Source organism: Malus domestica, chromosome 02 (assembly GCF_042453785.1).
Source record: "Malus domestica chromosome 02, GDT2T_hap1".
NCBI classification, from domain to species: domain Eukaryota; kingdom Viridiplantae; phylum Streptophyta; class Magnoliopsida; order Rosales; family Rosaceae; genus Malus; species Malus domestica.
In genome coordinates this window covers 35,851,115-35,867,206 of record NC_091662.1, presented here as the reverse complement: position 1 = coordinate 35,867,206, position 16,092 = coordinate 35,851,115, and the positions used below count along the sequence as shown (strand labels likewise).

At 39.2% G+C, this 16,092-nt stretch overlaps 2 protein-coding genes and 1 pseudogene across 2 annotated transcripts; 2 read left to right on the top strand and 1 right to left on the bottom strand.

Annotated features, from left to right (window-relative positions):
* Positions 1 to 1,796: 1,796 nt before the first annotated feature.
* On the top strand, positions 1,797 to 2,129 carry LOC139192094 (uncharacterized). Its single transcript, XM_070813389.1, has one exon. It carries the CDS (start codon positions 1,797 to 1,799, stop codon positions 2,127 to 2,129), a length of 333 nt encoding a protein of 110 aa, XP_070669490.1.
* A 2,681-nt stretch (positions 2,130 to 4,810) lies between these two features.
* Positions 4,811 to 6,082, top strand: LOC139192092 (uncharacterized mitochondrial protein AtMg00810-like). The gene has a single exon (XM_070813386.1). The coding sequence runs from the start codon at positions 4,811 to 4,813 to the stop codon at positions 6,080 to 6,082; it is 1,272 nt and encodes a 423-aa protein (XP_070669487.1).
* Positions 6,083 to 8,047: 1,965 nt separating this feature from the next.
* On the bottom strand, positions 8,048 to 11,268 carry LOC103412789 (phenylacetaldehyde reductase-like; annotated as a pseudogene).
* Between the last annotated feature and the right edge of the window lie 4,824 nt (positions 11,269 to 16,092).

Here is a 16,092-nt window from a genome sequence, read left to right as displayed (position 1 = left end):
TTCCTACGGAACCCAAAGCCAGTGAGCTCCCAAAATACCTCAGGTTAGAAAGAGGTGGACATGTACATATAAGGCATAGAAGATCCACTCCTCTGAGCAATGTGGGATCTAACAATCCACCTCCTTTAGGGGCCCGAAGTCCTCGTCGGCACACTTCTAGCCATGGACTGGCTCTGATACCAAACTGTTACATCCCGACCCGGGGTCCACCACATCCCAGGCTCGACTCCGCCGTAACACGATATTGTCCGCTTTGGGCCCTACCACGCCTTAAAGGTTTTGTTTCTGAGAATTCACACGATAACTTCCCAGTGGGTCACCCATCTTGGGAATGCTATCGCCCAAACTCACTTAACTTCTAAGTTTAGATGGAACTCGAAGCCAATGAGTTCCCAAAAGGCCTCGTGTTAGGAAGAGGTGGGCATGTACATATAAGGCATAGAGGATCCACTCCCTTGGGGGATGTGGGATCTAACACAATCCCTTCATCTTCTCTTTATATAGACTAACATTTGCCTACACACTTTGTGTGTATGAACACATTTTTTTGGAAAATAAGAAGGAGAGAGAAAGAGAGGGAGAACGTGGGTGGAGTGAGAGGTTTTTGTTTTTGGTTTTATTTATTTATTTATTTTATTAATTTTAAATATTAGAGATATTATAACATTACCTGTATGTGAGGTTTCAATAACAAGCAGTAAAATTTGGACCTGTGAAATTACATTATTACCCATCATTTTTTATATGATAGAAGACTAAGTTGTCTTTTCATCATCTTTTAGTTGACAGAGAAAGTTTCATTAATTAATAGAGATTAGTCGTCTACGCTAAAAAATACTCAAAATTTGCATCACATAAGCAGTTTTCACATGTTTGCTAAATAAATTTTGACGGAAGTGGCAAAGTTAGACAGGACAACATCAAATTTATAATAGTTATCGTGTCCCTTTCTTTTTTTTTTTTGTATTTTTGTTGTTTTTGTTTCTAGAGAGGTAAAATTTATGTCCCTTTTTTTTCATGTACTGTTTTATCTCTTTTCTTTATATTATGAGGCATTAGATTTATGTCCCATTAACTAGGTCTACCATTTATTTTGATATCAATAAAGTTTTCCTCGCACTGTCGAGGTATTCTTAAAAAAAAAAAAAAAAAAAGGAACCAGAAGTTAGACTAGTACTGAAAACCACTCATGCTTAAAAGAATTTTTATCAGTGATTTTTCTTTTACCCTCTTTCTCGCAAGTGTGGCAATTAGAACATAGATGTTGTTGGTTAATTCCTGATGTCTTCTATGTTCCTTAACTACCAATCTCTCTCTCTCTCTCTATATTAATTGTGTGCTATTGAAACCAGTTTGTATGGATGAGTTGTATGTATGAGTTGTCATCCTCACTTTAGCTAAGTCATAGGCTAAAGTCACTTTCCATAGCTTGTCATTCACTTTACATCAACCTTTCTCCATAGCTTGTCATTCACCAATCACTTTCCATAGCTTATCATTCACCTTACATCAACCTTTTTTAGTTGCTTGTAAAAGCTTCTTTACTTGTTATTTGGTTTTTGTTTTTCCACTTGTTAGGGCAGATTTTAGAGATTGTGTTTGTGTAGTTATCCTACAATCTATTGTAGCTTTCTTTTGGCTCTCTATAAGAGTTGCATTCACTCTCTTGTAATCTTCATAATGAAATATACAACAAATATTGAAACCAAAACTCAACATGGTATCAGAGCAGGAACCATAGGGTCATGACTCTGTTCATTTTGTTTTACTTCTTCATTTGCTCATAATTGATAGAGATGGCAGAAGAAAATGTGTCTAGTGCCGATAATGCCTCATCCTCCTCCCCAAACTTAACCCAAGGGGTTGAGAACAATCCAAATCAACGACTCTGCTCGGTGCTACTGAACGAGTTCAACTACCTTCCTTGGTCAAGAGCTGTGTCACTTGCTCTAGAAGGAAGATCGAAGCTAGGGTTTATCAATGGAAGCTATGAGCCCCTAGAATCCACTTCACCAACTTACGATGCATGGCATGCTACTGATCAGCTGCTCATGTCCTGGTTACTTAACTCCATGGAGCCAAAACTGTCTGAGCTTTTTAGCTACTCAGAGTCTTCCCTTCTCCTATGAGAGTCTGTCAAAGACATGTATGGCAGCCAAAACAACTCAGTTTGCATCTTTCAATTGAAGAAAAGTGTGTCTAGTTTAAAGCAAGGTGATCACTCATTTGTTCAACACCTTAGAAGTATGAAATCCATGTGGAATGAACTCGATATGTATCGTCCACACACGACTGATTCCGCTATGTTACTAAAGAGGGTTGATGAAGACAAGGTGTTTCAACTCTTAGCAAGCTTGGGAGCGAAGTATGAAGACCTGCGTAGTCACTTGTTAATGACTCAAGAGCTGCCCTCTTTTACCAGTGCGTGTCATGCAGTCCAGAGAGAGGAAACTCGACGAAAAGTGATGAACGTTAAGCCCAAATCCAACTTTGAAGCTAGGGTTTTCACGACAAATCACAAAGCAACTAGTGATAGGGTGCTTGGTAAGAAAGCAGACTGGAAATGTTCTCATTGCAACATGAAGGGACATTTGAGAGAAAAATGTCGGATTCTTCATCCGGAGTTAAAGCCTAAGTTTGATAGGGAAGGCAGGACGATCAAAGATGGGAAGGGTGGAGTCACTCCAAAAGCATTTCATTCAGCTTGTTCCTCAATTGATGGGATGGCCAATTTCTCAACAAATCATGTGTCCTTGATCAACGAGTTTGTTGTTTTTCTGCAAAAGAAGCAAGGAAGCACTGAACCTGATGAAATGACACCTAAAAACCCTATTGCAATGCTAGGGAAATTTGCTGGATTCTTGGCTGACTCGCAGAACACATCGAAAGGCAATATTCCAGGTATTATCAGTGCCATTTCCATTGCTCTTAATGCAAATGTTACATATGATTTTTTTATTATTGACTCTGGTGCCACTGATCATATAACTAATAAACCCTCTAGTTTCCACGATTTTCAAAGAACTATTGATCCAATTCATGTATCTGTTGCAAATGGGAAAGGGGAACCTATTCTAGGGAAAGGAAAGATTAGATTGCTAAGTGAGCATACTGATTCCATTGCTCTCTATGTACCTTTTTTTCCTTTTCAGCTCTTGTCAATAGGAAAAATCACAAAAACCTTAGACTGTCTTGCCATATTTTCCCCTCACAATGTTGTGTTTCAGGATCGAGTTACTTAGAAGAAGATTGGTGAAGGGTTCTTCTTGAATAGACTCTATTATCTTTCAAAGGAGTCTAATTTTGTCAAAAAGCTTAGTGTCAACTTAAGTCAAGTTCAGGAACACCAACTTTGGCATCAACGCCTTGCCCATCCCTCAAAACATGTGATGACCAAGTTGTTTCCCTTTTTCTGTAAAAACTCACTGGAGTGTGAAACTTGTCAAATGTCAAAAGCCACTAGACTTCCTTTTGTTTCCTTTAATTCTAGAACTAGTAAACTTTTTTAGCTTGTTCACTCTGATATTTGGGATCCTTCTCATGTAGAATCATTTGATGGGTATATATATTATGTTACATTTATTGATGACTATTCTAGAGTAACCTAGTTGTATCTTTTAAAACTTAAAAGTGATTTGTTTGATGCTTTTAAGGACTTTCACAACCTAATCACCAATCAATTTTCATCTAAGTTATATATGTTAAGATCAGATAATGGTACCGAGTACACTTCTAATAACATGAGTAATTACTTGAGCAATCATGGCATTTTGCATCAAACTAGCTGTGTTGGTACATCACAACAAAATGGTGTGGCAGAGAGAAAGAATCGAGACTTATTGGAGAAGACTCGATCACTTATGATCCAAATGAATGTTCCTAAGAAATTTTGGTCTCAAGCCTTACTCGCTACCATGTACATCATTAATAGATTGCTAACTTGGGTGTTGAATACTAAATTTCCTTTTAAAGTCATGAAGGGCAGGCCTATAAACTTGTCTCACCTCAGGACCTTTGGTTGTACTTGTTATGTGCACATTCAAGCTCTCCATCGTGACAAACTCGACCCTCGAGCTGCCAAATGTGTGTTTATGGGATACGCCAGTTCTCAAAAGGGTTACAAAGTGTATAACCCTAACACGGGGAAGCTGGCAGTCTCTAGAGATGTGCGATTTGATGAATATTCACCTTATTTCCACAAAGGGTTGTAAGCTAATGCTAATATGGAAGATCTTATGGACCTATTTCCATTACCTATTCCAGCAGAAATTCATGAAGTCATTCATGCTCATATCAGCACTGATAATTCTCAACTCACTGAGAGTGTAATTGATGCAGTGCCAAGCTCATTTGGACCATCAGAAGCTCAACCAAATCAGCAAGCTATAAGTGCACCAAGAAGAAATCCTACAGAGATAGACATCCACCAGTGAGGTTACAAGAGTATGTTACTTACACTGCAAGGCATTCTATCTTTGCAACCATTTCTTATCACAGATTCTCATCTTCTCATACTTCTTTCCTTAACAAATTGTCCCACACTTTCGAACCAAGGAATTTTCATGAAGCCACATGCATGCCTGAGTGGCAAGATGCTATGACTAAAGAGCTTTAAGCTCTGAATGACAACCGTACATGGAGTGTGGTGGATCTTCCAAATGGTAAGAAGGTCGTAGGAAGTAGGTGGATATATAAGACCAAATTCAACTTCAATGGAAGCATTGAAAGACATAAAGCACAATTAGTAGCTCAAGGCTTTACTCAAACCTATGGCATTGACTATAAGGAGACCTTTGCTCCTGTTGCCAAAATGAACACAGTGAGGGTATTGTTGTCTGTGGCAGTCAATAATGCATGGCCCTTATTCCAAATGGATGTGAAGAATGCATTTCTTCATGGGGATCTTGAAGAAAAAGTGTACATGAAATTGCATCCTGGTCATTCAAGGGAAAATGAACCCAACAAGGTCTGCAGACTTCACAAAGCCATATATGGTCTCAAACAGTCCCATCGAGCTTGTTATTCGAAGCTTAGTTCAGTCCTTGAAGCTGCAGGGTTCAAAATGAGTCATGTTGACTCTTCTTTGTTTGTTCAAAGTAGTATTGCTGGCAAATTGGTTGTGCGTATATATGTTGATGACCTAATTATTGCAGGTGACAATATAAGTGAAATCAAGACGCTTAAGCAGTTACTTCACCAAAAATTTGCCATTAAAGACTTGGGGCCCTTAAAATACTTTCTTAGAATTGAGGTGGCTACCTCTTCAAAGGGATTGTTCTTGAATCAAAGAAAGTATGTTCTCAATCTTCTAGATGAAGCTAACATGATGGAATGTAAACCAGCTCAGACACCCCTAGCTAGCAAACTTCAGTGGCATGAAAATGGTGAACCTCTCTCGGACCCTAGTGTTTATCAGCGAATGGTTGGGAAACTTATTTATCTCACCATTACTAGGCCTGATATCTCATATTCAGTTAGCCTAGCCAGTCAGTTCATGCACCCTCCTAATCTAGTTCACTGGGAAATCGTCAAGAGAATACTTCGATATCTCAAGGGCTCAGTAGGAAAGGGGATAATTATGAAGAACAATGGATCAAATCACATCTTAGCCTACACAGATGCTGACTGGACTGGAAATGCCCTTGATCGAAAATCCACAACAGGTTTTTGCACATTTGTTGGAGGGAACCTTGTCACTTGGAAGAGCAAGAAACAAACTGTTATTGCTCGATCTAGTGCCGAAGTCGAGTATAGGGCTATGGCAGCAACAGCCTGTGAACTCATATGGTTGAAAGGTCTTCTTTCTGAGCTCGGATTCACACGCATGGCACATATGTCCTTGTATTGTGATAACCAAGCTGCCATGCACATTGCCTCCAATCCAGTATTCCATGAAAGGACAAAACATATTGAAGTTGACTGCCATTATATTTGTACTCAAGTTCAATCCAAGGTGATAGACACCGTGTTCACATGCAGCCACGATCAACTTGATGATTTATTCATAAAAGCACTAGACTCTACTCAGTTTCAGCGTTTGTTATGCAAGCTTGGATCAATCAATCCCCTTGATCCAGCTTGATGGGGTGTATTGAAACCGGTTTGTATGGATGGGTTGTATGTATGAGTTGTCATCCTCACTTTAGCTAAGTCATAGGCTAAAGTCACTTTACATAGCTTATCATTCACCAGTCACTTTCCATAGCTTGTCATTCACCTTACATCAACCTTTCTCCATAGCTTGTCATTCACCAATCACTTTCCATAGCTTGTCATTCACCTTACATCAACCTTTCTTAGTTGCTTGTAAAAACTTCTTTACTTGTAATTTGGTTTTTACTTTTCCACTTGTTAGGGCAGATTTTAGGGATTGTGTTTGTGTAGTTATCCTACAATCTATTGTAGCTTTCTTTTGGCTTTCTATAAGAGTTGCCTTCTTATAATCTTCATAATTAAATATACAACAAATATTGAAACCAAAACTCAACATGTGCCTTAGTTAAGATTTCTATGAAGACACAGTGCAGTGAAGTAAAACAATTTCAAATTGAACTTTTGAGCATTTTGTCTAGACATCTCTGAGGCTCTCTGCTGGTTACTTTCAAAAGTTTTAACAGGAACAATATAATCTTCAGAATCTCCTTCGAGTGCTTTAGCAGAAGACAACAAACTTCATTTGCCATCATCCAATCGACTTGTGCATCAAATTAACAAGTTTCTGTGACTTGCATAATTCAAATCTTGTGGAAGCCCTTCTCCTTGAGGCTTTCAACAGTGTCCTTGAGACCAGTGGAAGAAAAGTGATTCCCAAACCTTTTACTTTCTCCTTGGACACTTGATACTTTTCTGAAGGATTGCCGGATCAAATTCAGGTAAAGCTCGCACAGAATCATGGGAGTATCCAGACCGTCAGCAACATGGCCAACTAAACAATACCTGCGACTAGCTGAAGGAACTTCAAATGGTTGAATACGAGCAGGGGCAACATCTCTAACGTCTACCAATGGGTAATTTAGAAAAGGTGTTTGGTTACCCGAGCAGTGCGTCACAAGTCACAAGTCAAGGACAATTGCCAAACTCAGGAAGGTACAAGGTGGGGTAAAATTGTCGTATAATCTTGAGAGTAATCGGACCGTCAGCAACATGACCAACTAAACAATATTTGCCACTAGCTGAAGGAACTTCAAATGCTTGAATATGAGCAGAGATAACATCTCTAAAAGAGAAACAAAATACAATCAAATACTTGCACCGCAAGGAATAAGACTTGTTTCCACACAAAGGGAATGACTTGTACCAGTTTTCAAATTGTGAAGCATCTCGATGGAGAGATTAAGAGTTGACTGTAAGAGTGAACCAATCCCAATCCCGGGATGCATCGACACCACGTCGATCCCATTTTCTTTAGCAATTTTCCACGCAGCCTAGTCCATGTTGATAAATAAAAGGCAAATTTTACCGGCATACGAGTTTTGATTTGTGGGTTGGGTTGTTTTAGTGAGTTTTGTTCCTTAGTTCTAAGGACAAGTTTGCTGCAAGTTTTTAGAGAAGTGAAAGTTTTGTCAGGCCATAAAATGGTTGTTCTCCCTAAGAGGCATTTTGAAATAAAATGGTGCAGATCCTATCTAGTATGGACCTAGATGGTGAAGTTGAGAAAAATATTGGTGTGACTCAGAAGAAGGTTAAGATGATGTGGGCCCTAACACACTAGGCTAATGAGGGCCAAACCAAAGAACGAAAACTAAACAACCATAATTATGGTGATATATCCCTTCAAATATAACCCAAGGAGACATAACTTGATTTCGGAACGAGGTTTGACTGCCCAGATCAAGATTTCAGAATCTGAATTGGATTCCTATAAAATTTTCTAATTGAAACAAAAACAAAACAAAACCCCTAATTTGAAAATGAAAGCATGTGGTTGGAAGTCATTGTTTATGTATTAAACATTGATTAAGAAAGCATCTGAATATTTCATCTGCTCAAGCAGACAAGCACTGCGAATCAACACGTCACGGTATAATTACAAAAAATAAAAATTGAGTTTCTTGCATGCATTCCTGCAATTTTATTGAGCCAACGATCTGAAAGCAAAGTCTGAGCGTTTGCATAGTCAATTACGTGGGTGTCTGCAGATTAACTTAAGAAAGTCTTAACAGGAACCATTATTTTTCAGCATTTAATTGCACTAAATGAACAAGTTTCAGTGCCAATTGCATATTTCAAATCTTGAGGAAGCACTTCTCCTTCAGGCTTTCAATTGTGTCCCTAAGACTTACTTCCAAAGGAAGGAAATTAACTCCTAAACCTTTTGCTTTCTCTGTGGATACTTGATATATTGGGTTTGAAGTACTGTCAACCTCACATCTGCGAATAATGACAACAATAAACAAAACTTAGAAATACCACCTTCAGTGACTCCCCGCGTAAAATTTGCTCTCTCTTTTCAAAAACGTATATTTCAAAATATAAAAGGAAAAATAAAAAAGAATGGTTTGTGTAGTGTCATTGTCAAAGCATATTGTTATGAAAGCTAATATTATTCCACTCCCATTTGGTTTTGGCTGCTTATAAGTAATCCTAATTAATGGAAAAGGCATGAATTACTCGCGACAATTTTCCAATAACTTACTTTTCAGGAAGGTGCAAAGTGGGATAAAGTTCTTGTATAATCCTCAGAACCTCGGAAGCTAGTGTAACATTGGAAACTAAACAATATCTTCCACTGGCTGAAGGAACTTCAAATGCCAGAATATGAGCAGAGACAACATCCCTAACATCAACGAACCGGTAACTTGAAAGGGGTAGTGTTCCAGTACCTGCACAAGAGTGAGAGAAAAGCATATCGATTGCTTGACTCACTAGGGTCTTTTAAACAGAGAGGTTGAATATATTCTAATGGCTAGTAGAATTTAACAGCCCAGAAAATTACTGTTTACCAGATCAGTTGTATATATCTGATCATTTGCATATATTTTGTTTGTTACTGGAGCCACAGGTTAGTAAGTTCAGATAAACATTCATGCTTTAAGCCTGCCACATCTAATACGGTAACTTTACTAGGATAAGGCCTCCATCTAAACCTGCCATGATATCTACCTCAGACCAAATTAATTTTGACCTTCCATCATACATTCATACTGTGCTTTAATCATGCAAGATCAAAAGGATAGTTGCTGAAGTTTATCTGTACCGGTTATGAGAGTTTGAATTATCTCCATGGAGAGATTGAAAGTTGGCTGTAAGAGTGGACCTATCACAAACCCTGGATTCATTGTAACCAAGTCAATTCCATTTGCTTTAGCGTATTTCCAGGCAGCCTCCTCAGCTAAAGTTTTTGAGAGCATATACCATTGCTGAACAAATAAAATAGTTCGTACTGAGTTCACAGTTCATGCTAAAGGAAGATATTCAGCATTGTTTTATGTTAAGGTTACTTATATTCTAATATAATTCAAAGACTCGGATTAAGTATTTGGCAGACTTTGAAAATATACAGAATGAGCTGCAAATATAGAAGGCAATCAGAGAGACATCTTGAACTCCGAAAATGCAAAATCAGTGAAGAATGGTGGAAAACAAAAGCGAAGAAGAAAAATTCCATCATTCAAATCTTCTATAATTGCATCCAGACAACATATAAGGTCACAATTCACATAATCAGATTAAGTTTCCATTGAACATGGAAATAGAACAAATTAACAACAAATAAAATGTGAAACTTGGAGAAAGTATGTATTGGAAATTCCATTCGTACCTTGTTCTTCTCACAAACAAGTGGATCCGAATACCATGTTTCATTGAAAACCACATCAGAGGTCAGAGGTTTTCCACTCATCATTACTGAAGCCATAGAAGATGTTAAAACCACTCTCTTGACAGTAGGAAATTTCCCGCATGATTTTAGAACATTAAGTGTTCCCTTACTGCAGGCTCAACTATTTCTGCCTGTAATATGGAGAACAAGTAACATTACCATTTTTTACATAAATATATTGAACATATATCGATTCTTCAAACACGTATAGAAAAATACGTGAGCTCGCGGGCTCATGCTCTCCAGCTCCAGTAAAGAGGAAATGGATAGGCAAGGTCAGGCTTTATATGATTTCATGCGACTGCCTTTGGCATTTCACTTTGTCTGGACTCTTGTTATAAGTTTTCTCTTGGACAGGATCTTTCTCCGCAAACAACTGATGCGATACAATTTTCCATTTTCTTATTGATGAAGACTTGACAAAGCTTATTTACAAACTTTTCAGCAATGTAGTCGATGTTGACTTAACAAGTTATGCTTAAATTACTACGTACGTTTGGTGAAAAAAGACCTGTAACCAACATACCATTACTACAATAGTAGAACATTGGAACAATGAAGTGAAGTGACAGACCTGTGGGTCAGTGGCTGAAACTTGAACAGGAGATGCTGTATGAAAAACGCCTTGACATCCATCAACTACGGTGTCAAAAGCTCCTTCTTCTAATATATCTGCTTTGAACAAATGAAGCCTTTCTTTTGCTCCATCTAGTGACAGCAAGTGTTCTGTTTTCTTTGGATCACCTGCGGCATACACAAACAGAACTAATGAGTTGAAATTAAGAATACAACATATGTGTTGGAACATACGTGTACAAGGCAAAGTGGCGAATGTAGACTACAGAAAGTGAGGCTCATATGGGAAATTGAGCTACCCAGAAGTAGAGTAATACATTCTTTTGGTAATGATAATACTACTAGATGCTCCACTTATGCACTCAAATTGTTTTTTTCTCCCAACACACGGGGACTCATAATTTAAGTCCACAACTTTATAAACTGTTCAATTCGACTCCAAGAACCAGACTTAAACTCCAGAATCCAGACGAAGATATATCAGAATAGTATGACAACTAGATGCTCCACTTTTGTTTTGGAAAACAGAACAGTACACAAAGCCCAGAATTCGAAAACGAATATTACTGAAAGAATTGTTTGAAAAAAAAAATTGAAGATTCCATAAGAGCAAGTACAGAAATACTGACTTGGGTCACGAACAGTGGCCTTGACAGTATAACCCCTTCGCAATAAGAGCTTCACCAACCATGATGCTATGTAACCTGAGGCTCCTGTAACACACACCAACTTTGTTTCTCCACTCATCCTCTCCCTGCAGAATCGTAGACGACTATGTCTAACAATAAGCTTTGATTAAGGTGATTTTGGAGTGCCAAAACATGAACCTTTTTTGGAACAAATGGTGTTTATTTTATAAAAAGTTCGGTGAAGATTACCGTCAGCTGAGGAAATCATTGTTATTATTATAAATATTGGGACCCAATAGTGACGAGATGTTCTAAATGTATTCACTTTCATGTCATGTTTTACTAAGCCCTTGCCAAAGTCTGTCAATATATCTGTCAAAATTGTTTACATGTCACGAATGTAACCGATTGTGCTACATATAGATCATATGGCCATAAAAGTAAAGAAAAATCATATTTATAAACTCAAAATTCTTTATTTGCAAGTGGTGGATTGCTTTAGTGGTTAGGGCATTATTCTTTAACTCATTGTGTTCCGGGTTCAAATCTTCAGCCTTCTCTTAATTCAAAAGCAGAAGTACTCAAAGAATTGTTTGAAAACATGAAGATTACATAAGTGCAAGTACAGAAACAGACTTGGGTCGCGGACAGTGGCTTTGACAGTATAACCCCTTTGCAAATAAGAGCTTCACCAACCATGATGCTGTGTTACCTGAGGCTCTTGTTACACATGCCACCTTTGTTTCTCCACTCACCCTCTCCATGTAGAGTCGTAGACGGCTATCTCAAAACCTCACAAGAAGATTTGACTAAGGTGATTTTGGAATATGCCAAAACATGACACTTTTTGGTATAATTGGTGTTTATTTTTATATAAAGTTTCGTGAAGATTACGGTCAACTGAGGAAATAACTGTTGTTATTACAAATATTGGGACACAATAGTGACAAGATATTATAAAAGGCACATATCCTATAAGGGAAGGATCATCATTTTTTCCCCGCATTACATCAAACTTTAAGAACCGAACCATTTATTTTTCAAGTTGCATTTCATAGATTATCCTTACAAAATATCAACCAAATCGAAAATATTTGAGATATCTAATTGAGTTAAAACAAATTGATGAACACTATTGTAGACATCGAAATTTTGGTAAATAAATGTTAACCGATAAATCAAAGTGTCAACGCTCATGTATTACATAAATTTTACACGTAGCATGTGACTCAACGAAAATTGAAATGAGTTGGAAAAGTCATCAAATAGGACACGTGTCAACACCTGGCAGAAACGACTTATTTCATCTGGGATATTATATTCAAAATTAGGCCTTGGAAAATTCTATAAATACAAGCCCATTTCATTCATTTGGGAGAGGAGGAACCAAAATCATTAGGCAAAACTCTTGAAGCTCTGAAGCTCTGAAACTCCGAAGCTCTCAAGCATCCAGGTTCCCGAAGAATCAAGAAAGCGTTCTTCGTTCATCGTTCATCCTAAGATCAAGCCCCAACGGCCATTTGGATCAACAATCATCCACCAATTCAAGATCAAGCCCCGACGGCCCTTGAAGAAAGTGTTCTTCGTTCTTCGTTCATCGTTCATCCAAGATCAAGCCCCAACGGCCCTTTGGATCAACAATCATCCACCAATTCAAGATCAAGCCCCGACGGCCCTTGAAGAAAGCACCATCGTTCATCATCCGTTCATCCAAGATCAAGCCCTAACGGCCCTTTGGATCAACAAACGTCGACAAATCCACGCACATCCAACCGTTCTTCAAGATTAAGCCCAAAAGCCCTTGAAGATCTGTTCATCACTGTTTCTTCAAGATCAAGCCCAAAAACCCTTGAAGATCCGTTCATCACCGTTACTCAAGATCAAGCCCCAACGGCTCCTTGAAGATCCGCTCAAATCCACCTTCAAAGATCAAGCCCACGGCCCCTTGAAGAAACTTCCAAAAGTTCATCCAAGATCAAGCCTCAACGGCCCTTGGATTAATCACACATCCACAAATACACACCTTACGGAGATCGAATCAGAGGATCAAATTAGAGAGAGATTGTAACCCAAAATCATCAAATACAAATATTTGTTTGTGCACGTTGTTCTTGTCTCTTTCGTTTCAGGAATTTTCCGTGTTCACAAATTGGCACGCCCAGTGGGACAATCTCTACCTCTCATCTCTTTCTCCGTTCAAAAAATTCGAGCACACTTCCAAAATTAATGGCATCAAGGAAGGCTCAAACTGTTCCCGCAACTGGCGCAAAGAACAAGAGCGTCCTCGTCGCAAGTGGTGTCACTTTAGGCATCACGACTAGAAGCAAGACAAGAGCTACTTCTGCCGCCTCTTTCACCTCTGCATCAACTCTGCCAAGGGAACAAGAGCACCCAAGGCACGAGCCTTTGATCACCTTAGCCTCACCAAGGGCACCAAGGGGCGAAAGTCCAAGGAAATACTCCGAGTCCATGCTTTTCGATGCCGATTCGAGCGGCAGTTCAGCCATGCAAGTCATGACCATTGGAGCAACTTCAATCGATGAGTAGCTGGCTCAAATGAATGAAGCAATCGCAAGGCTAACCCGAACTGTGAAAGAAAAAGACTTGCAAATCGCTGCACTCGTCAGCCGACTGGAGCCACGGGACGACGAGAACCCCAACCCAGAGAATGATCCACTAAAGAGAAGAGATGACGAAGAAGAAGAGCCTCAGGTGGAGAAAAACGATGTGAAGCCGGAGCCAGACCAAGCAGCGGCACTCATAGGATCTCTTTCTATCCAGCAGCTGCAGGAGATGATCACCAACACCATCAAGGCACAGTACGAAGGGAGCTCACATACCTCCTTGTTCTACTCGAAGCCCTATTCCAAGAAGATTGATGCCCTAAGGATGCCAAGGGGTTATCAACCACCAAAGTTCATGCAGTTTGATGGAAAAGGAAACTCAAAGCAACACGTTGCACATTTCGTCGAAACTTGCAACAACGCAGGGACGGAGGGAGACTACCTCGCCAAGCAGTTTGTGCGCTCACTGAAAGGAAATGCCTTTGAGTGGTACATGGACCTAGAGCCTGAGTCCATCAACAGCTGGGAGCAATTAGATCGGGAATTCCTCAACCGCTTCTACAACACCCGCCGCACTGTGAGCATGCTAGAGCTAACGAGCACAAAGCAGTGGAAGAACGAGCCAGTCATTGACTACATCAACAGATGGCGCACTCTAAGCCTCGACTGTAAAGACAGGCTCTCGGAAACCTCTTCAATCGAGATGTGCATCCAAGGCATGCAATGGGGTTTGTAATACATCCTCCAAGGCATTAAACCACGGACTTTCGAGGAATTAGCCACTCGCGCCTATAACATGGAGTTGAGCATCGCCCATCATGGGAAGAAAGAACCGATCGCCGACTACAAGAACGACAAAGTTCTTGGGCTAAAGTTGGAGAAGACTGCGTGGAAACCCACCAAGGAAGCAATGACGGTCAACACAGCTCCCGTCAAAATCCCTACACGAGGCAAGGCGATTCCAACCGAAGCTTTTCGTGATCAAGAGACGCGTAGACGCACTTTGAAGGAGCTTGAGGTGAAGACTTATCCATTCCCCAACTCTGATGTGGTTGCCATGTTAGAAGACTTGCTAGAAAAGAAGGTGATTGACTTGCCTGAGTGCAGACGGCCAGAAGAGATGAATCGCACCGACAGTCCAAGGTACTGTAAATTCCACCGCTTCATCAGTCATCCGACAGAAAAGTGCTTCGTGCTGAAAGATCTCATCATGAAGCTGGCTCAGAAAGGAATCATTGAGCTAGATCTTGACGATGTGGTGAAATCAAACTATACCACCTTCACTTTTGGCTCTTCCGACTTAAAGTTTTCACCTTAACCACTGGGGGCATCCTCCAAGACAAACAAAGTTGAAGGATGGACTCAAGTCACTCCTAAGAAATTGCACAAGAAGCATATGTCTCATCCACAAGTCCGCCAATCGGAAAGGGGGCAAAGCAACTCTTGTCAACCTTCAAAGCAACGTGAACGTGTTGAAGATGATGAAATTACGACACAAAGATCGTCCATTGCCATCACGATGCGCGACTTCTTGCCCGAAAACTTCTTCAAACACGCGGTCAAAGCTCCTTGCTATGAAAATTGTGAGGAACGCCTCTCCCGGATTGCTTGACAAAATTCACAAATTCTCCTCGCCCGCACGAGTCTAAACTGCATGGCACAAAGCTCCTGGCCCGCAAGAGCATAAACTGCGTACGGCACAAAACAAAAAAAAAAAAAAAAAAAAAAAAGGGGTGCATCAGGCACCATGTGCAAAGAAAAAAAATGAAAGAATAAAATATATATATATATATATATATAATAATGGTAAAGGTTTTGGGTGAAGCTGTCACCACTTGAAAAAAAAAAAAAAAAAAAAGGAGGTGCATCAGGCACCATGTGCAAAGAAAAAAATAAAAGAATAATATATATATATATATATATATAATAATGGTAAAGGTTTTGGGTGAAGCTGTCACCACGTGAAAAAAAAGGGGGGGTGCATCAGGCACCATGTGCAAAGAAAAAAAAATAAAAGAATAAAACATATATATATATATATATAATAATAATGGTAAAGGTTTTGGGTGATCCACTTACCGTGTTTTGATTGTTTTAAAGCCAAGCTGGAAAGAAGGAGAAATAATATAAAAAAAAAATTTGGTGGAGTCTTGGTGCCTCTGGCACTATGTGAAAAAATTAAAAAAAAAAAAAGAATGGTGGATCAGTCCACGTGAAAAATTAATATGTATGTATGTATGTATGTGTGCATAATATATGTATGTTTACAGCAAAAAAAAAAAAAAAAAATGCATTGAGAGAAATAAAGTCCGTTTTTATTTATTTTTTTCTGGAAATTTTACATAAATTTTACATAAATCAAGTCTCAACGGCCCTTGAAGAAGTTTCCGGCCAAATTCAAGATCAAGCCTCGACGGCCGTTGAAGAAATCACAAGTCCGATTCAAGATCAAGTGTCTACCACCCTTGAATCAAAACCTAGTTCAAGATTAAGCTGTGGAAAA

Coding starts and splice junctions, on each gene's coding strand:
- LOC139192094 (XM_070813389.1), top strand. CDS start 1,797: ATGGCAGAAGAAAATGTGTCTAGTGCCGATAATGCCTCATCCTCCTCC.
- LOC139192092 (XM_070813386.1), top strand. CDS start 4,811: ATGAACACAGTGAGGGTATTGTTGTCTGTGGCAGTCAATAATGCATGG.